Raw genomic sequence first — 22,797 nt, 5'->3', positions numbered from 1 at the left:
GAGATTGACTACATGGCTTAACAGTAAGGCTAAGATTTTGTCACGCATATTTATAGTAAGAGTCACGGACAGTCACAGGCAATAAAGAAAAATTCATGGAAGCTCATGACTTGTCTGTGACTTTTACTAAAAATATGTGTGACAAAATGGGGAGCTGCAAGGTCACCACACTGCCTGCACAGGCCCCGGCTCGGAGCTGCAGGGTCCCTCCACCACCTACTGTGGCCATAAGCTGTGGGACACCCATGCTCCCAGCCACTGTAGGTGATGGTGGGATGCCGCAGCTCCCAGCCGCTGCGGGCTGAAGTCACACAGGTCTCTGGAAGTCATGGATTCCGTGACTTCCGCGACCTCCGTGACAAAATCATAGCCTTACTTAAAAGCAATTTCCCCCCTTTCTAACTTCTATAAAATTGTCACTATAATTTAGAAGGTTCAAATAATTTATTTCATCTCCTATACATGTATCTATGATGTTTAATATATGAAAAACTGCTGTGCTTTGAGTACCAAGCCAAGTGGAAATAAGCCTTTTGAAATACATTAAGTTTTCTGACAGGTAAGTGTGAAGACAATAGTCAACTTTTTAAAGCTGTTTACCACCAGCATTGTATTTCTGCAATGTTGGATGTTGTTACACTAGCAATAATTGCTTATTAGTAGGTACTATTAATTGTAATGCAGTAGTACCCAGAGGCACCAATTGAGATCAGAGCCCTGTTGTGATAGGTGCTATATTAACACTTAGTAAGAGATAGTCCTGTTGTATTAATTTGGATAGAATATGTGGTCTAAAGTATTACACATGAATGACCCCAGTTACTGTCCAACATTAAACTGTATTAAACAAGGGTTGGCATTTGGCATACAGAGACCTCAGCCTGCTTAGTACCATGGCAATCACAGCATTAATATCCTTTTAGTATTTTATTAGAGATACAGAAAAAGAAGGAAAAACAGTTAAAGCATTTAAGATGCAAAGTATTAAATAAGGTTTTCATTTTAACAACATCCCCTTTTCCCTTTCCCTTTAGCTGAAGAGAATTTTTAAAAGAAAACATCCCCTTCTTTAACAGTCTCTTAGATGGTATCAAAGATAGTAATAACTGTTCTTTTGAGGAAAAGAGAAGAAGTTAGTTGAGCAGGGATAGTGCTGTTGTTGCGGCTGTTATTAAAGTCCAATTGCATTGTCTAAGAAGACAAGACAAACAGGGAGAAAAAAGAATAGCAAAGATAGAAAATGCAGTTTCTGTCTCTGATACTGACTTGCACTTGCAATCTCACTGCTGGAAAAACACAAGCACAACAGATGGTCTTGTCAGCTACTCTGAGACCTGCCAAACTTGTACAAGCATCAGGCTGTTTAGGGCATTGCTTTTAGCTGATTCTCTAGTCACAGGCTTAGAGCAGTGTTGCAAAATGTGTATTCTTGGCCGGCTAAGCTAGACTCTCATTAGACAGAAGGAAATAAGAGAGAGATATGTTTCAGAGTGGTAGCCGTGTTAGTCTGTATCAGCAAAAACAACGAAGAGTCCTTGTGGCAGCTTAGAGACTAACACATTTATTTGGGCATAAGCTTTTGTGGGCTAGAACCCACTTCATCAGATGCATGAAGTGAAAAATACAGGAGCAGATATAAATACATGAAAGGGTGGGGGTTGCTTTACCAAGTGTGAGGTCAGTCTAACGAGATAAATCAATTAACAGCAGGATACCAAGGGAGGAAAAATAACTTTTGAAGTGGTAAGAGAGTGGCCCATTACAGACAGTTGACAAGAAGGTGTGAGTAAAAGTAGGGAGAAATTCGTATTGGAGAAATTAGGTTTAAAGAGGCAAAATAAGGTAGGAAAGGAAAAGGACACATGGAGGAGGAGAGGAAACAACAAAGTTTCATATTCCAGGTGGTGACTGGGATTTAGCGGAAGCTGGTGGAAGTGGCAATTTCATCTGGGTCCCTCTCTCTGGCCTGGCTTGGTCAGGACATTTTTCAGGATTAGGAAGAAGGTGACCTGGGGCCATAAGAGAAGGTGGGGAGATGGTGAGGCTCACTTCAGTAGCCATTTTTCTCTTACTTTCTTTAAGAACCCCAAAAGGGAATGCTGGATGGAATAGCCCATCTCCACATTATTTTGTCCACCAATTAGTCCTAGTTTTCAACACACAAATTCTGGTTCACTGATTTCTGGTTCCACCATTCTCTTGTTTACCAAGCATGATCTTAACACAATCCTTAAATGATAGCAGCAGCATTTTTGTTTGGACTAGCTGAGCCTCTGTCTTGCTTTTTTGCACCTTCTCCCACCAACATTTGCTGTTACAGGTTACTGTGACAATATTATGAACTTACATTCACTTCTCATAGTTCAGCCCAATTATCACAACAGTCCCTGCTGCATATAGTTTACATTACAGTCTGAATAGATAAGACAGACAAGATGGGAAGGGAAAGGGGGGCACAGAGAGGTAAAGTAACTTGCCCAAGGTCACAGAACAGATGAGTGCTGGGAACACAGCCCATGCCTTGACTCTCGGTCTATACCCCTATCCACTAGACAATGCTGCCTCCCCAAATTGCACTGGGGTTTTGGATATCTTCTCACAGAGTGACAGCAGCTCCTACATGTGGCTTTCAGTTCCTGCTGATATAATCTAGATGTCACTGTTGAGAACTATCATCTAACGGCAGTAGTGGCGATTTTGTGATTTAGTCTGTCTACCACTGATGAGTACAACAGTATATGATTTTGTCATTTGCATATTATCGTACTCTAACATGTGGCCTTAAAAGAGCTCCAGCCAACCAGACCAGTCTAAGAGGATGGAGGAAGAGACTGGACATTGGTAGGTATGCCAAGCGTCATGCAAAAATATACAGTTTGATATGCTGTGTTTACCTGCAGGAATGCACCACCACAATAAGTTTGTTTCTTTGTGAGCTCTGACGAATTGTCAACTGAATTTGGCCTAATGGAGACTGTCCCAGAGTTGTTCCACTGTGAAAAGAAATATAACATTACATGTTATATAAATGGCATATAAAAGAACAGATCAGTTGAATTATTTTGCAAAGTAGAATGGTTGCTGTGCTTCTCCACACTATCTTTAGTGAGAAGCATGAAGGTCCTTTGAGAACTCCAAATATGGCAGAAGAAGAATAAAAGGAAATTTAAACACCAGTGAGGACTATTTGCAGCATTCCTCATTAGTCTAATAGAAACAGAGTGGTTATTAAACATCCTAGATTTCACATTAAGTCCTTTAGCAGTCAACCCTGCCTTTCACCTACTCATAAAGACCAGACTCAACATAACTAACTGACTTTGTTACATTAATATTAGTAGGATCCCATGGAAAAGTAGGCTGAATTTCACTAGTCCATAATGAACCAATATTATATGGACATTTCTTTAAAATGTGGTTATGGTTTGAAAGATAACTGTAAAAATGGTACCTTCTTATTTCCTTACTGTGGGTCTGCTCATTTGCATACTTTACTTTATTGATAAAAATAATGATTTCATTCCTCTTTGCACTGCACAGCCAATATTGCTACGGAGCATAAGCTGGAATTTATTCTACCTTGTGCATTAACAAATTTGACAACTAAATTCTAATTGCAGAATCTTTCTTTCTGAGGCGTTAAGAAGCAGAAAGATCAGAGACAATTTTTCAAATACCAAGCTGACTACAGTCCTGGCAGTTAGAAAAATCGAAATGAGTAAGCTCTTCCCTCTTGGTACTGGTACTGACAGTGGTTTACTAGAGCAACTTAAGTGTATTGCAATAAACAAGTATTTAACACTCTACTTTTCAAGTTGTCGCAGTCTCTGACGTAGCTCCTGTGTGGCGATGGGCAGCGATATGTCTGAGGCTATACTTGGAGTTGGTTCTTTGACTGAGAGGTGGCTGGGAGAATAGGTGACGTTGGAGGCAAGGAGACTGGAGGAGCTTCGGCTGAGATCTGTTGGCCACTGGGGACTGGCATTAGGAGGATGATTTTTTTCAGCTATATCAGTCTTTTTATCACTGTCGATCACTGGGGAAGCTGGGACAGGTTTGTGTGAATCAGCTGGTGGTGAAACAGGGACCTGAGGCTTAAAAGCTTTTCTTGAGTCTTTGGAAACAGAGGGCCTCTTTACTTGGGCTGAGTGTTGGTGATCTGGAGACCTCTCTGGCTTTTCAAGAGACAGTACCTACAGGCAGTAAAAACATTAGTGGTCTACATGATAATAAAGAAAACAAGAATACATATTTATTTCTACCAGCTTTTTGGTAAGGTAAAACATTTTTGGCATGGTTTTGTGCCTTCATTTAGTATTAGTCTAACTTTTATTCATGCTTGCTGTAATGTGAATACTTCCACACTGCAAAGCACAACATGTGGTTCTCTGTATGGAAATTGCATATTAAAATTAATGAACTATTAAAACTACTCAACATTACTATTTTCCCTACTCATCTGGCATTTTCATCCTCATTATTCCTTCCCACAATATGGCCACTGTTGGTGCAAGAATCGTCTACTCTGCAGCTCTTGCCATCTGGAAAGCCTTCAAGTAGCTTTCTGCCTCATCTCTTTTGAAATCTCAGCTTACATCAGATTTGTTTGCACCAGAATAGTCTAACTTATCCCCAATTTGTTTATATTTAACTCTGCAAAGTATTTTGGGGATACAAGCTGTGTAAATTAAAATACACCCAAATTAAAAACCCAAAATAAAGTTGGATTTGAATGTATTGCAGTCTACTGTTACTTATGCAGTGTGCAGGGACAGAGCTTCTAATTCATTAGGCCTCAAAATAGGGAGATCACCAATATCCAACACAATGCGAATCTATCCAGCTGTTTGCAGCTTTATTTTGAAGTCATTTTTCTATGCTATTGACAAGCTGAGGACAACTCAGCACTGGACTAATGTTACAGAATACACTTTTTGTAATTCTCAGTCTACTTCATCAACAGTGTTAATCTCTACCCTTCCACAATTGAGAACAGCACACAGTACAATATGTTGTCCTTCCTTTAAAGCCAGAAAATACAGGCTACCAGAAGTCTGAAACATGCTACCTCAACTCAAACATATACTTGGTAAAAAATAGTGCTGCCATACATAAAATGTAAAAAAGCTGAAAATGGCTGAGAACTTTAAAAACTGGGCTATTACAGACTGCAAATCCCAGTGATGATTCAACCCAGTGATGTGTGAAACAAAAGCAGCTCTCGACCATGCTTGTAGTTGTTTCCATCACTTCACACTGACTCAGACATTCTAGGTTTCAGACGGACACACAGAAAGTCCTGCAATCTTATTATACAGATGAATTTTAAAAGACCCTTATAATACCCTGAGTGCCATCTTCATGTTTATGGTGCTGTTTGGACCAGAATTGCTAAGCTGGAACCGCTGATGCATAGTTAGATCTTCACTTGCCAGCAGTTGGCTCAGAGGAAGCTTGAAATTTCCCAAAGAACACTGATGTTGTTCATCCTTGACCTAGAGCAATACAGAAGACAACATGCTCAGCTTTACGAAAACACCCAGAAAAAGAAAAGAAAGTTATAATTTTAATGACAAGTTTTCATCGTGTTCAGATATAGTTTGCCCTTAACACAAATTTGGTTGGTCTTATATAGGGCAGGAAATATCAAAGAACTATGTGTTCGATATCCATTCACTTTCATCTTTACCTTCATTAGAAAGAAAACAGTCTAGCCTGAGCACTGATGCAAATACGAAAGAAGACCAGTGATAACAGTTGTGTCCAGTTGGGTTGAAGACTAAATTTATAAGCTAGAGTTTGCTGACAGTCAACTATATCAGACAAAAGTGAACTCAACAGTTAAGGAACAGCATTAACTCAACATTCCCCATCTTCTCTAGATCCCTTCAACTGTCCACATATGGCCTCAAAAGCATGAAGGGGAGTAATAGTTGGACAAAGTAGGGAAGATCTCAAGGAGAGAGCAACATGAAGGACCACGTCTGTTAGTCTATAAGGTGCCACAGGACTCTGCTATTTTTACATGAAGGACCTGGGCATGATAAACAGAATAATGTTGCTTCTGTAAATTAGTGGGTTATTGAAAGAGCTGCTTGTTACGACTCAAGCAACCATCACAGGATGATTAATTTAGTACATTTAAAATGTGAGACATCACATTTAGTATACAGTTGGGGTGGGGAGTTTAGTTATAATTATTTTTTCAACCTTTAACAAGCAAGCGCCCACAAAAGGTCATCTTTATGCTGGTTCTTAAAAATTGTTAAAGTTTAAATTATAGTGCTTGTTACAATATCTCCATGATGTCTGGCTCATTAAGAGCTTGGTAACTATGACTGCTAATCTGCAATGCTCTAGCAAAAAAGAATACATGAGGACAAAGAGATACCATACCTCAACTTCAAGGTCCTGCCGTTTGGGATTGTGAATGAAGAAAGTGAAGTGTTCCTCCCATACGGGTTCATTGGTCTTGTATCGAATCTGAAGGGGGGGAAAAAAACCCACGTTACATGTAGAGCATTTCTCTCAAACAAAGCTGGTGTTGAAGATGTCCTCTGTTATACAACAATCATGTTCCGAACTTGATCTATCTATAAAGTTGGCAAATGGGGCTAGCTCAAAGCACATATAGTTCAGTATATGTGCATATAGTCTATTTAATAAAACTTATTCTTAGGGCTGCTGTTTTTTGGGGTTTATTAAATTTTTTAAAATTATTTTTTGTTTTAGGTAGGTATCCAAAAATCGGGGTGGAGGGTGTTGAGGCTTGTATATACTTTGTATATGCTGTATTGAGTTATGTAAAAACTTATGTATAATTATGTATATTATGTATAAACATTACTCATTAGAGTAGTATATACTGTAATGACTAATCTCTTTATAGTGTTCCTAGTGCACTTTAACGTTGTACTGTTTCAAACAGCATTAAAGTGCACTAGGGAACCTTTAGTGTGCATCAGCAGGGTCTACAAAGACCAATTAATGAGCAACACATTAGTGCATTTTAGAAATCACACCCCTGAAGTTTGCATTACTGTTCAGTGTAGAAAAGCCCTTATATACAATTAACATTTCTGGTGTTTTTTGAATGAATGTTGATTTTTATTTATTTATTACTTGGGATGTTTTATCTATCTATCTATATATATATATATCAGTTAAAACCTAAAATCAGAAGCCCTACTTCTTTTGTAAGTTACATGGACCGACAGTTCAATGCACTATATTGTGCAAAGTGTAATTCCAGTTGATGAAACTGGTGGTGGTCTGTGAAGAAAGTAACTTCACCATAAGGTTCCAACTTATCTTCAAACTGGTGATTGTTCTTTCCCAGTCTTCCTCAGTGTCAGTGGGTGCACCAAGACTGGATGACACAACAAAACTGAATTTCACTACTTCCAGTGATTAGTGAAAACTGCCACGTCATTTCCAGAAAGCAGCATTTTTTGGAAAGACTGACATTAAAAAGGGCTGTTATGTGGAGTTCAGGTTAACAATTTACCCCGATATATTTGTTAATATTCTCTTCCAGTTCTCAAATCAATATCTATATGAAAGTTGCATGTACAACATGCTGTTGGTCTTCTGATAAAATTTTCAATAAGATATGTGAACATAGATATAAAAAGGCAACCACCACTGGTAATGTGATCTCCAGTTTGGCCCATTGCATCTTTTGCTTAAAAATAGTCAGTTCCTTGTATTTATCTCACTGCTGTGTTGCTAATATTTGTCATTAATTTATTTGTTTTTATTTAAACAATTTTTAGTGCTTGATCAATATTTGCGGAGATTAAAGTCCTATTTATCTACAGGTCTTTGCAATGCAAGCTTCTATACTTAGTTCTACCAATGTGCTCTAAGCCCAACCTAGAGAGAACACGGTTAGTGAGAAGAGAAGGTTACTCACCCTGTGCGGTAACTGAAGTTCTTTTAGATGTGTGACCCTGTGTGTGCTCCAGTTCAGGTGTTGGTGCGTCCCTGCGCCATTGATTGGAGAATTTCAACAGCAGTGCCCTTCTGGGTAGCACATGTGCCATCCCCGTCTTGCGGCATTGTTGACACCTCATCCGGCATGCAAAACCTGACCCCTCACAGTTCATTCTCTATCAGAGAGTCTATAAATTGAACTCCGAAGTAGAGGGGAGGAGGGTGGGTAGTGGAGCACCCACAGGGACACACATCTCCAAGAACCTCAGTTACTGCACAGGGTGAGTAACCTATGGGTGCTCCACTTCAGAGGACTGTAGAGCAGTGCCTCACATTGAATAGAAGAGGCTTCAGAGTTGTTGTCTGAATGACTGAAGAGAGCACTGTTAGACCTAGAAGTGCATCTGAGCCTGCGCTCTGGGTAATTGTGTAGTGTTTTATGAACGTATGTTCAGAGGCCCAGGTGGCAGATCTACATACATCTAGGAGTGGTACATAGTTCAAAAAGGCTACTGAGGTTGCTATAGATCTGGTAGAATGAGTTCTGATCCTCAATAGGAGTCGTAAGTTGTTTTGCTGGTAACCGAGATGAATGCACCCGGAGATCCATTTTGATAGCCTTTGTGGCAGATCCTTTATAACATTCCATGGTGGAAAGGAAAAGCCTTGGAGATTTTCTGAAAGGCTTAGTTCTGTCAAGGTAGAACGCTATGTGCGTCTGATGTCTAGAATATGTAGTAGAGCATCTTCTGCCCTCTAGTGAGGTTTGGGAAAGAAAGCAGGGAGATGGATTGGCTGGTTTATGTGGAAGGAGGATGATATTTTGGATGTGGTCTCAAGGTGGCCATGTCCTTATTGAATATGGTATATGGCGGACATGCCACGAGAGCCCCTAACTCACTGATATGACAGACCGATTTAATAGCGACTAAGAATGCTATGTTCATTAATAGGTGTGTCAGTGAACACGTTGGTAAGGGTTCAAATGGAGACCTGGTGAGGCACCATAATATCAGATTCAAGTTCCAAGGTGGCGTGGGTGCACATACTTCAGGGTAAACATTCTGAATGCCCATAAGGAAGCATTTGGTAATTGGATGCGCAAATAGTGAAGCCTTGTCGATCTCACGATGCTGCAAGATGTACTTTGAGTGAGCTAATAGATAACCCTGAGTTTTTTAGCTCTACGATATAGTCCAATATCAAGGGGAGAGATGTGGAAATTGCGGGAACATGTGGAGAATCTCTTCCACTTCTGAAGGTAAGTATTGCATGTGGTTGTCCTCCTACTGTTTAGTAACATGTGCTTAACCTATTCTGAGCAGGCTAATTCATCATGATCGAACCACGTAGGAGCCTTGCCTTCAGCTGAAGTCTCTCCAGGTTTTGGTGGTGAACCTGTCCAGTGTTCTGTGAGAGGAGGTCCGTCTAGAGTGGTAGAGTGCATGATGCACATACTGCCATCTGCAGCAGGTAAGAGTACCAAGTCTGTCTTGGTCACGTTGGGGCTATCAGTATGACCTTCACTTTGTTGGTATGTATTTTGTGCATCAGCAGCACCCTCAATAGAAGTCGTATTAGTGGAAATATGTAAAGAAGTGGTGCTTCCCATTTGAGGAGGAAGACATCCCCTAGTGATCAGGGTCCCAGGCAGGCTCTCAAGCAGTACTGTGGGCATTTGAAATTTTATGATGTCACAAAGAAGTTGATGGATGGGTGGCCCCAAAGTTGAAATATGTTTTGGAGGACTACTTTGTTCAGTTCCCATTCATGATCGCGCGAGAATTCTCTGCTCAATATGTCCGTTGCAGTGTTCTGACAGCCTGGAAGGTAGGAGGCTGAGATGTTGATATTGTGTTGAATGCACCAATTCCTCAGTTTCATGGCCTCGTTTCATAGGTACTGGGGGGCCTGCTGCAATGCTTTCTATAGGTGGCCCAGAGGTTCCAGGCCACTGCATGGGGAACGGCATGGTTGGGCCTTCCATGGGTGCCCATACCATGGCTGTATGTCCTGTCTATATTGAGGCCTCGCTCTTAGAGGTCCAGAGGTTGGCGTTTATCAGTTGTGAGGAATGTTGTGAAGAAAAAAAACACCCTCTTCCTCATTATCTTTCTCCTCACTGGAGAATGGAGGTGCTATTGGTGATACAGGCTATTCTGGTACCGTGCGCACCAGAGAGCCGTTGGTGCCAAAAAGTGATGACGCTGGCATGGACGATACTAATATGTCCTTATGATGGAGAAGGTGACACAGTACTGATGGTTTCGGAGCCAAAGTGATTGATGTCAATGGATCCAGCGGTGCAGACGACGGTGCTGATGGTTTTGGCAGCAATTTGGTCAGTGCCGATGGCATCACTATTGAAGAGTTGGTCGGTGCCGATGAAGCCGATGGGGCAGGCAACGTGTTGGCATAGCCTGTGTTGGCAGTTTCATCTCCTTAAGCAGTGTTGCTTGTGCCACTATGGAGGCGGTAGGCTTACTCCGGCCTCTTGTCTCTCTGCCTGGATGCTGGGAATTGGCAGAGGCCACGGTGCAGGTGGTGCTGGAGGATCCTGGTGCCTCATAGGTACTTAGCTGCAGTACCGAGGAGAGCGATCTGGCTGGAGACCGCTTTGTTTTTGATCGGCTCTCTCTGAGGAGAAGTTGCTGCTTGTTTCCTCGTTGATTTTTTAGAGGAGTGAGTCTTCCTCTGAGCAGAAGGTGAGATCTCCAGGGATCTTTGTGCAGAGGGGGTCTGCGGCTTAGGGTCGGATGCCAGGCACAAAGATGACTCCATAAAGATGATTTTGAGGCGCATATCCCTGTCCCTCCTAGCTTGAGCCTTCAGGTTGCTATAGTGAGCGCATTTCTGAGGAATGTGCGACTCACCCAAGTAGCGGAAGCAGCATAAGTGTCGGTTTGATGTGGGCATGGCATCCGGCATGACAGACAGTGCGTAAATCCTGGTAAACCAGGCATAACTGAAAAAGTAACAGTTCGTTCCAGATATAGACACTAAAACGGTCTATGAAAAAGAAAAATATTTTTTTAAAACTAAAGCAGAAGAAAGGAAAGGAGGTAAGTAACTACTACTAACTATTTTAACACTAAAACAAGCTAATGTTGAGACACTTCTGGGAGCTCCATCTCTGGCCGAGGAAGGAAGGAATTGAGGAGCTCAGGTCATGTGTGCTTGCTGAGGCGCCATGAGACGGGAACAGTGCATATGTGACCCAAATGGCACTGCTGCTGAAATTCTCCAATCAACAGCACAGGGACGCACCAACACCTTAAGTGGAGCATCCACAGGGACATCACTTGAAAAAGAACAGGTAGTTCTGATGATTGTTATTTATTTATATTACCATAGCGCTGAGGAGCCCTAGTCATGGACAAGGACTCCACTGGATTAGGTACTGTACAAACACAGACCAAAAAGGCAATCTCTGCCCCAAAGAGTTTATAGCCTATGTTCATGTTCATTCACTCTCTGGCCTCTCTGCTGAGAATGCCAGTAAGGATGCTAATTAGTGCCAATTATGGGGGTGGTTTTTGGTTAGTTGGATAACTGGACATTGGACTGAGTTCACCAGCTCATTTCAGACAGATAAGACTTTAAATTGACTTTTGGTTACAACTTGCACTAGGGGCTAAAGGCTTGGTAGTCCACTGCCAAGCACATATAGTTAAGGACCCAAATGTCTCTGAAAGAGCTCAGTGTTGAGAACAGTAGCTTACCTTACTTTCCTGTGCCTTGTGTCCAACTGACAATAAGACAAGAGGGTTGGGGTTGCTGTTTATCTTCTTTCCTGACTGATAAAGAGGAGAAAGCATACATTTCATCTTTAGAATATGCTATTACATTTCCCTCTACTTCAATTTCACTCCAGTATTTAATACCCCTCAGCCTTTGAACCCACTCTGTTTTTTAAATATTAAAATTGTATTCATTCTACTATATGCATTTTTACTATCCTCAGTATTTAACAGAAAGCATGATCTGCACACATTTACATGGTTGGTGGCTTCTTAGCAGCTTAACACAGAGCAATGATACAGACTCACCCATCCATAGTAGACTAGTTTAAGAACAGTGCTACAAGCAAGTTGGAGTTTCAGAGTCCTTCCAACTGTTGTTCTCTTGCTACCCTTTGAATGCAACTGTTTGGAAAAGTGCAACCTCCCAACCTTGTAATGAGTATTAGAACTCACAGAGTGTCATCAGAACAGTAAAATGAATGTTGCGGTTAGCATGCCGATGGAAGATATGGAGAAAGTGCCAACTCAGGAAGCTTACTTTATGTACAATGCTACAGTATAATTAAACTGGATTTAATACCAGGTCATCAACATTTCTCCTTTTTGGATGGGAAGAATGAAGATGCACTGTAATGTACCTGATTGGTAAACTACAGAAATACCTAATACTCTTTATTAGAGAATCAACCAACTCCCATATCTGAGCCTAGCTCACAGCTGCATAGCATTAGATCAAACTGTAAAAATAAACATTAATTTAGAATCAAACTATATAAAATAGAAATATTTCTACCAGGTATTTCCATAACACATTTTAGATTGGCCTATCAAATAAAAATTTAAGCCAGAGAGAAAAGTTAGACATAAACATTAATCATCTCAAGAAGTTGTTAACGCAATTTAAGAAAACAATATACAAGGTCAATTTATTTTAGATTTTACCCAAAAAAGATTAATGAGATTAGACATAAATTAAACAGAAAAGTTAGTTGAGCCCTACTTAAAACATGTAAGGTCACAAGAATGTACTTTATGATTGAATCACTACTCTTGTTTTGAACTTCTTAAGTATTAAGAATCAGTTCATGTCTCGTATTAATCTTCTACATCTAATATTTCCGATAATATGAAATGATTCTTATCAGATACATTTTGCTTATTGTCAGAATTTTCTTTAAAGCACAATGTTAAAGGAACAGAGGGGTAGCCGTGTCAGTCTGAATCTGTAAAAAGCAACAGAGGGTCCTGTGGCACCTTTAAGACTAACAGAAGTATTGGAGCATAAGCTTTCATGGGTGAATGCCCACTTGATCAGACAAGAGGAATATTCCTCTCGTGGACAAATGCTCAATTTCTGTTTTTAAACTTTAAATATTTAGTCCCACCCAAAATAGCTGTAAGTGTTCAGGGAATACAATGAAAATAAGATTAAAATCCATCAACATAGTTAAAGAATGCTATCTGCAGACTTAAATAAGGAAGATTTATTTTGAATTTTTTTTGTTTCACAAAATGTTGCCTAAAAATGTCTTTTCTTTGTATAAAGATGTAAATAACAATAGAGGCATTAGCAAAAATTCCTATAACTAATACTGACTACACAGTAGCTTTATGTAATCATTTTAGTCCTAATGAAATAAATGATATCTTGCGCCTCCACCCACCCACCCGCCTCCATAATATATGCCTTTGGCAGGTTGAATTTACTGTTCACTGGACATGTCAGCATCTAAACTTGCAATTTCCACCTTATATTCATGCTGTTCTCAAGTTATTCTCTAAATTTAATCTCTGGATTTTACATGCAATATGTCTGGGCATAATATAATCTGTGTGTGTTTATGTATTTATTGAGGGTAGGGACAGGATACAGAGGGACCTAGACAAATTAGAGGATTAGGCCAAAAGAAACCTGATGAGGTTCAACAAGGACAAGTGCGGAGTCCTGCACTTAGGACAGAAGAATCCCATGCACTGCTACAGATAGGGACCGAATGGCTAGGCAGCAGTTCTGCAGAAAAGGACCTAGGGGTTACAGTGGATGAGAAGCTGGATATGAGTCAACCGTGTGCCCTTGTTGCCAAGAAGGCTAATGGCATTTTGGGCTGTATAAGTAGGGGCATTGCCAGCAGATCGAGGGACGTGATCATTCCACTCTGTTCAACATTGGTGAGGCCTCATCTGGAGTACTGTGTCCAGTTTTGGGCCCCACACTACAAGAAGGATGTGGAAAAATTGGAAAGAGTCCAGCGGAGGGCAACAAAAAATGATTAGGGGGCTGGAGCACATGACTTATGAGGAGAGGCTGAGGGAACTGGGATTGTTTAGTCTGCAGAAGAGAAGAATGAGGGGGGATTTGATAGCTGCTTTCAACTACCTGAAAGAGGGTTCCAAAGAGGATGGATTTAGACTGTTCTCAGTGGTACCAGATGACAGAACAAGGAGTAATGGTCTCAAGTTGCAGTGGGGGAGGTTTAGGTTGGATAGTAGGAAAAACTTTTTCATTAGGAGGGTAGTGAAACACTGGAATGGGTTATTTAGGGAGGTGGTGGAATTACCTTCCTTAGAGATTTTTAAGGTCAGGCTTAACAAAGCCCTGGCTGGGATGATTTAGTTGGGAATTGGTCCTGCTTTGAGCAGGGGGTTGGACTAGATAACCTCCTGAGGTTCCTTCCAACCCTGATATTTTATGATTCTATGATCCAAAGAATTTTTATAAAAATCAAATCAAGGAAAAGAACATTCTAAATGCATTATTTTTTAAACTTTCATGTGGTTTGAGCATTGGCCTGCTAAACCCAGGATTGTGAGTTCAATCCTTGAGGGGGCCACTTAGGGATCTGGGGCAAAATCAGTACTTGGTCCTGCTAGTGAAGGCAGAGGGCTGGACTCAATGACCTTTTGGGGTCCCTTCCAGTTCTATGAGATAAGTATCTCTCTCTCTCTCTCTATATATATATATATAGATATACACACATTCAGAATATATTTAAAGTGTATTGATTCAATATTAATTCAAAATTGACATTCAACTCCTCAATAGAGAAAATTAGTATTTAAAGTTTTCTATTTCTTAGATCAGTCACTAAAGCAGAGATTCTTAAAGATTTCAGAAATTGACAAAAGAGAGACTACTTTTCATATCATGGTGTCAATGAACATAGTTTTTATGAACCTGTATATGTAAGTCTTATAATGAGGTGGAGCTCAGTTCTGATACATCTCCTTAAGGCTTTGATTCTCCAGTGAGAATACTCATATGCTTAGAGTTAAGCAAGTACTTTGTTGGGTTGGGACGAGAGTGCTCAACATCTTGCAGGACTGAGCCCTGGATGGAAACTGACAGCTTCTAGGAAAAACATCCAACTGAAAATGTATCTTAGAAACCCAACAGGACTAAAATATTGTGTTTATTACCTATTTCTGAATGAGTAACCAAGTCTTATTTGACATGTGGGGGGTGTCAGCTCTGTTAATGAAGTATTACACCTCTACCTCGATATAATGCTGTCCTTGGGATCCACCGGAGTGCGCAACCCACCCCCCACCCCCCGGAGCACTGCTTACCATGTTATATCCAAATTCGTGTTATATCGGGTCGCGTTATATCGGGGTAGAGGTGTACTTTAAATCAGAATTCTAAAGCCGACTATGCATCATTTAGTTGATTTAGAGCCTAAATTCTCACAGACCAAAATACTCGGTTTGTCTTGACCATGTCATTTACTTCTTGGTGCTAGGAATTAAATATTCTGGCACTAACTGCATTGCTGACAATAGAAATCCATCCACTGTTGGCAAAGACATGTTGCAGACATTTGTGTGTTTTCAATTAACTTTGTGACCTTAAATGGAAAACTGTATTAGTTTTACCTTTAGGGCTTTCTGAACAGCAGCCTTCTTCAAGCCATCAGGGTTAAAGTTTAATGGATTATTCTTTTAAGTCAGAAGAAAACATATGAAGGGTTAATAAGTCATGCAATGAAGCGATTCCACTAGGTTAATTAATTAATGACATGACACAAACAAACAAAAAATCACCCCAAAACAATGCAGCAACAATAACCAAGCAGAAGTTACTTCAAAATAGCCCAATAAAGTCTTTTGTTCTTCTCTCCTCTTCTACTACAAGTATTCTGCTTTTAAAATACACTCATTTTCTTTCTATCCTTTTATATTCTCCTGTATCATTTCTGTTGATATACAAAAAGGCAACAAGGTTTACTAAAAGGATTATATGGGGCACTGCTTTTCCCAAAAGCCCTTTTATACATTGCTCTTTCCTATTATGGGAAAGTATGTTTTCTGAAATACCACAACACAGAAGCTGACACGAAGAAAGATAAATCAAATGGGGATGCGAGAGAACGTACTTTTATGGGAAAATAAATATATCATTATTCCAGATATTAGTAAGGCTTAGTCCATTGTAAACGTAAGCATTTTCATCTTCTTTTCTTGGTCTTCTTTTTCTTTTCCAACAGACCAATGCAAATACCTTGCCTGCTACTAGGAATGCAACATATTTTACTAGTTTGAACTGAGGATGTGCAAATCTATCAGCAATAGAAATCTGAGCAGATTTAAGAAATGACAATTCAGCCCTCTGACCTTTTTCCACTAACTAAACAAGGTTTCTCATTTTACGTCATTAATAGTCATATTATCCTTGAAGTGATGCATGGAAACTGTAAAACATTAAGGGAAATTTGCATTGCCACCAACGCAGGGGGGGGTAATTTTAGGAATTAAGTAAAGGATTTTTAAATAAAGGAAACAAAAGCTTTCCAGGATTTTGTATTATCCTATTGATTTTCAAGCACAATTTCCCACTGATTGCAATGGGGAGTTCTGCTTAAAAAGCTGTGGCATGTGGCAGCCCAGGAATTAGCACTAGCAGCTCTTCAAACATGTCACACTTAAGACAGGAAGCAATGCTACCAGTACTTTGCCAAGAGAAAATCTTTCTAAAATTCAAATGCACTGTTGACTAAAATTAAGTGTCAGTTCTTTCTGAAAAGAAGAAAAACAAATTCTTTAATATTCTTGTTGTGATGTCATTAGCCATATCCTGGCTTAGGAGAGCATGTACTATAGTATTCCTGGCATTCAGTTTAGAAGTTTGTGTTTCAGTATGAATAGATTTCAGAGTGGTAGCTGTGTTAGTCTGTATCAGCAAAAAGAACGAGGAGTATTTGTGGCACCTTAGAGACTAACAAATTTATTTGAGCATGCAGTGGAAAATATGGTAGGAAGATATATATACACAGAGAACATGAAAAAATGGGTGTTGCCATACCAACTCTAATGAGCCTAATTGATTAAGGTGGGCTAGTATCAGCAGGAGAAAAAAAAAAAACTTTTGTAGTGATAATGAGGCTGGCCCATTTCAAATAGTTGACAAGAAGATGTGAGTAACCATAGGGGGAAATCCACCCATTCCAAATCGCTGCAACTTGCCTACTATCAGACCCTCGCTGTGCAGTCTTCCTCACCCCAGCTGGAGGTCAACTAATGCCTTGAACCATGATGACTAATTACTCCCATGTCTCATAAATCCTTCCTGTGGTCTCAAGTGGGGTTCCAGAAACTTCTGAAGCTCTGAGAGCATCCTTTGGTGATCTATAGAAGATAGTAGGGTTACCATATGTCCAGATTTTCCCAGACATGTCCGGCTTTTTGGGCCTCAAATCCCCGTCCGGGAGGAAATCCCAAAAAGCCAGACACGTCCGGGAAAATAGGGAGGGAGGGCCCGGCGGTGCTCGACTGGGGGCCGGGGCCGGCGGTGCTCGGCTGGGGCCGGGGCCGGGCCAGGGCTGGGGCCGGCGGTGCTCGGCTGGGGGTGCGGGGCTGGGGCCGGCGGTGCTCGGCCAGAGGCCGGGCCCAGGGGTGCTCGGCCGGGGGCTGGCACCCCAGGGCCCGAGCCGAGCCGGTAGGGAGACGCCGGGGCCAGAGCCTCTTGGCCCAGGCCTGGCCCCACTTACCTGCTGCCTCCCTGTTTCAGGCTTCCCGCGAACATTTGATTCGTGGGAAGCAGGGGAGGGGGAAGAGCAGGGGGCAGAACATTCAGGGGAGGGGGCAGAGTTGGGGCGGGGACTTTGGGGAAGGGGCGGGGGCGGGGCCCCGTGGAGTGGCCTCCTTTTTTAAAATGAAAATATGGTAACCCTAGAAGATAGTGACCTTGCAACAGTTGTATTAAACTCGGTGCGACTGGTACATGATCTGTACAAAGTAAAAATCTAAAGGCAGACATATTTGCAACCCAGTACTCTGAGCTAAGAAGGACAGTGCATATTAATACTAATGATGGGTACTTTTGAAAATTTTACCCACTAAGTTACTTATAAGCGGAGTCACATTTTCGTAAGTATCTTGGGCACCTAAGGCACTTTTGAAAAGGGATTTAGGGTCATTAGTCACCTAGCTCTTTTTGTAGATTTTATCCAGTGACTAAAAGGGAGATATACGTGGAAGAGATGTCCTATGTGAAGTCGCACACTAAAATCTAAAAAGAAGCAATAAAAATAGAAGCTTTTGACCAAAATTTAGCATTAATATTTCCTTTACATCTTTTTTTAAGGTTGCAGAATAATTTTTATTGAAGAAAACACCAATTACCTTGAAATTTTAGTACCAAGAAAATAATACTATAGTATGTTTTTATGCTTAGGACACCTACACACCATGCCTTTTTATTTGTAAATTTAGATATTTAATTGTATTTTAAATTTTATTAGATGAAGTGTAAATATTTACATATGGTTCATATGATTTGGTATTTGAACCTTAAACAGAAGGATATTAATTGAAAGGACCAGGCAACCAGCTCTTTTGGTCCATCACCATTGTGTTTGGCTTAGATCAAATAAGAGACCACCAGCAACACTTTAATCTGCACATCCTCATAGGCTTATTCAGCTCTCTCTGGCTCAGGAACTCTGAACCTGAATACACACATGGCTTCCAATCTCTGGTTGTTTATAGCAGTGCGTGTATTTAAAGTGTGTGTGTAGTGTAGCTACAGCCGTGTCCATCCCAGAATATTAGAGAGACAAAGTGGGTGAGTAATATCTTTTATTGGACCAACTTCTTTTGATCTTCTTCAAAAGAAGTTGGTCCATTAAAAGATATTACCTCACCCACCTTGTCTGTTTAAAGATTGTTAGTCAAAATACAAGACTATTCAAATTCAAAGGCAGCCATCAGTTTTCAGTGAACCCTATAGCGTTCAATGCAAGCACAAAGTACTTCAGTCTATACTACCACTTATGTCAGTATAAGTTATGTTGCTCAGGGATGTGACTAAGCCACCCCTCTGAGGGACATAAATTACACTAACCTAAGCGTCGGTGTGGACAGCTCTATGACAATGGGAGAGCTTCTCCTGCCGACATAGCTGCCGCCGCTTGTTGAGGGTGGATTAATTAAGTCAATGGGAGAGCTTTCTCCCGTTGATTTAGAGTGGCTCCACTAGAGAGCTTACAGTGACACAGCTGCATCGGTGCAGTTGTGCTACTGTAAGCTCTCTAGTGTAGCCATAGCCTTAGTAAGTGATGGTCTCCACTAAATGGGGCCATTGCTGGCTAACAAAGACTATTTGAAATAGAGAAAAGGAATTGGAATTGGCATAACAAGGGGAGCACAAAGAGCTACAAAGAACTTTTTATTGAAACCTGAACCAGGTGAGGGAAGATTGCAAGTTCTCATAAATACTGCTACATCTCATTGTAAGAGTGTGACAAAGGAGGTTGGTTGTAATGATTTATTATAGTTTCATTTCTCTGGTACTAAAAGTCAACATTTCATCCACAGTATGCTGATACAGTATGTATTTTATTACTCCATGAATCTAACAATCTAAATAAAAGCTCTTACTATTTAATAACCTACACATCTTGAGTTTCTTATCATAGAACATAATTTACTTACCAGATATGTTGTAATAATAAATGAAATTTTAAAACTCTAAAATGCAGTCAAAAGGTAGCACAAAAACAAATGCACACTGGTTGAAACCATGCAGCAAAACAAATGGCATGCTCTGTCATTCCACTATAGAGTCAGTGGCTTTAGTAGAACTAATCCACACTCTGGCAAGTAAATAAAATAAACATATATATAACACCAGAGAACTCACAAATAGTGCTCTATAGAGTGAGGTAGTGTTTTCACAAAAGACTAGTCCCGATGCTCTCCTCTCTTTTAAGTAGCCACACCCAAAGTTTCCCTCGTAGATACTCTTAGGAAGATGGAAATGGAAGGAGAAAGAGAGTGATGGGATTGTGGCAGAATGAATGCACAAGCAGCTTTACTATATAGGAAAGTTAAGGAAAACAGTCAAAAGATTCCAGAATAACTGCAAGATGTAACATATAAGTAAATGTTTCCCCATCATATAACTTTTCATCAAGTAATCCCACTTCTTTAGCACTGGGTATTTCAATTATATAAGTACATTGTACTTGTATAGTACAGTAACCATGAGAGGATCCCTCAGTGATCTTCAAACGTTCTCCTGGTTTTCCCTGGATATTCCACATTTATGTTTTAACATGACAAGTACTACTAAGTATGTGAAGAGCAACAAGCCCTCTTCTATGCCATTTCCAGTGTAAGATAGAACACATCTAACATCAGTCTTTGAGGAGTCTGAAAAGTTTAAGATCCTTTTCCTCAAATGCAATGCTTTGTAATTCACAATGGGAAGGCAATACCATTAACAAGCCATCTTTGAATGCAAAAGCGACATTTCTTTATAGAGAGAGTTATGGCTAGAGATTGAAAAAAATATTGTTAATCGAAAGCCGTCTGACTCGCTGTTAAAACTAAATGCCTCTGACTGGGATTACCTACAAAAACAAAAACATGTGGGTCTGACACTAACGCCTTAGATCTGAAATGTACTACTGATCAAGGATGACATAAGTAAACTTTCCCTGTTCCGCATCCCTAACAGCTGTCAGTGCTGAAGAGATTCAGTTTCCAACTAACAATTACACAAAATTATTCCATTGATAAATATATGCACATTGAGAAGTGTCGGACGCCTTTCATGTTTGGGCTTGTAAATATTATTTCATACCAAAATTAGGGTGGACACATTGAAGACAATTTGCCACCTTTGGGCAATTCCAGAGTAGAAAGACGCTCTTGTTCTTTCCCTCCTCCCCATATAAGAAATATTCTTGCTAGAACTTTCAAGATCTTTATTATAGCAGACTAATTTGGCATCTACAACAATCTTTTCAATCTCTCTTTACATGGAGTCTTTCCATATCACTAATAATATTTTTTCACTTATCTGTGAATTCTCTCTACTTTTGTTGTATCATTTTTGCGATAGGATATCCAGGATTGAATATAGCAGGAGAGCATACCGTTGATTTATATAACCAGGGGCAGCAAGTTAGACGGGCCTGTGGTGCCTGGGCTCCAGCAATATTCAGGGCCTGGGGGGCCGGCTCCACAAATGTTTGGGGTCAGGTCTCTCCCCCGGCCCTGCCTGCTGCCCCCGCATGCCTCCCCTGAGTGTCCTCCAGCCCCCACTTGTTGCCCCCACACACTTCCCCCGGGCTCTGGAGCGTCCCTGCTTCAAGCCAGTGGCTGCCCTCTGCAGCTCCAGGCTGAGCTCTGCTCTGCTGGCTCCCAGCGTCAACTGCTGCTACGGGGTCCTAGTGCCCCCATCCACTAGTGCAGGGGTAGGCAACCTATAGCACGCGTGCCAAAGGCGGCACGCGAGCTGATTTTCAGCGTCACTCACACTGCCCGGGTCCTGGCCACCAGTCCGGGGGGCTCTGCATTTTAATTTAATTTTAAATGAAGCTTCTTAAACATTTTGAAACCTTATTTACTTTACATACAATAATAGTTTAGTTATATATTATAGACTTATAGAGACCTTCTAAAAATGTTAAAATGTATTACCGGCATGCAAAACCTTAAATTAGAGTGAATAAATGAAGACTTGGCACACCACTTCTGAAAGGTTGCTGACCCCTGCTCTAGTGCCAGGGCAGGCTGACCCTGACCCTGCCCTTCCGCCTCGGACCCTTCTCTTTTCAGGCAGGACCCTCCACCTGCACAGGGCCCCCTGCCCACCCGCAGTCACAGCTGCTGCCTCCACCCCCAGTGAGGTTACAGTGAGGGGCAGCGGCAGGAGAGGAGGCGCATATGTGATGGCAGCCCCCTGCCCCGCACCACAGGGGAGGTGAGGGGGCTTCCTGGGCCTGAGCGGAGCCCTAGGAGCACATGCAGTGACAGTGGTGCGAGGGGAGTGTTGCTACCGGGAGGGGTGGAGGGGGGAGAGGGAGTCCCTGCCCCGGAGTTTGCTGCTGCCGGCGGGGAAAGGACTGGGGGGAGCCTGCCTGCCTGCACCCCAAACTCCTCATCCCCAACCCTGCCCCAAACCTCTCATCCCCAGCCAGACCCTAATCCCCCCGCACCCTAACCCTCTGCCCCAGCCCTGAGCCCCCTCCTGCATCCCATCCCCGGCCCCACCCCATAGCCCTCACCCCTGCACTCCAACCCTCTGCCTGAGCCCCTCCCACACCCCAAACCCCTCATCACCAGCCCCACCCCAGAGCCATCACATTTTTACATTATTTAAAAAAAATATATATTGGCTTACTAGGCAGGTGGGGGGGGGGGCAGGACTTGGACCTGTTCTGGGCACCACCAAAAATTATACAAACTTGCCATCCCTGTATATAAAAGCATTTTTAATATTTTCAGTTCTATTTTCTATTCCACTCAAATTTTGTTTGCTTTTTTGGCAACACTGCAGAACAAGCTGAGGTTATTGCTGAATTGTTGGCAGCACCACTCAGATCTTTTTCCTGAGTGGATAGCAATCCTCAAACTGCAATGCAGAAATGTCAGTCACATGCTCTTGACAGGCAGTAATATAGAGAGTATCAGCCAGGGCCTATTTTCCTCGTTAGTGGAGATTAAAGTTAACTAAAGAGAAGGCAGTCCTGTTTGTACTTGGGATAAAAATTCACATTATTCTAGTACTGAGGAATCAGTGTTCCCTATCAGATTACGCCTTAAGGTTTTAACACAATATAAAGATGAATGCTACAAACTCCTACACAGTGAGCTAAAAATATTGTCCCAAAGA

General features: G+C 41.3%; 1 protein-coding gene across 3 annotated transcripts in view; it reads right to left on the bottom strand.

Moving 5' to 3' along the window:
* Positions 1–22,797, bottom strand: part of ESYT2 (extended synaptotagmin 2) — a 136,251-nt gene that overhangs the window by 6,712 nt on the left and 106,742 nt on the right. Inside the window, exons 14-19 of one of the 3 annotated variants that reach the window (XM_054021081.1) lie at positions 19,816–19,917; positions 11,658–11,732; positions 6,397–6,483; positions 5,346–5,495; positions 3,808–4,193; positions 2,895–2,993 (exon numbers count right to left, since the gene is read on the bottom strand). In XM_054021081.1, the coding sequence (XP_053877056.1) occupies positions 2,895–2,993; positions 3,808–4,193; positions 5,346–5,495; positions 6,397–6,483; positions 11,658–11,732; positions 19,816–19,917 (899 nt within the window). Of the gene's footprint in view, positions 1–2,894; positions 2,994–3,807; positions 4,194–5,345; positions 5,496–6,396; positions 6,484–11,657; positions 11,733–15,551; positions 15,615–19,815; positions 19,918–22,797 lie in introns of all 3 variants that reach the window. The other 2 variants (XM_054021082.1, XM_054021083.1) reach the window with 2 other exon arrangements.

This window comes from Malaclemys terrapin, chromosome 2, assembly GCF_027887155.1.
Source record: "Malaclemys terrapin pileata isolate rMalTer1 chromosome 2, rMalTer1.hap1, whole genome shotgun sequence".
NCBI lineage: Eukaryota > Metazoa > Chordata > Testudines > Emydidae > Malaclemys > Malaclemys terrapin.
This window is presented reverse-complemented; position numbering and strand designations above follow the sequence as displayed.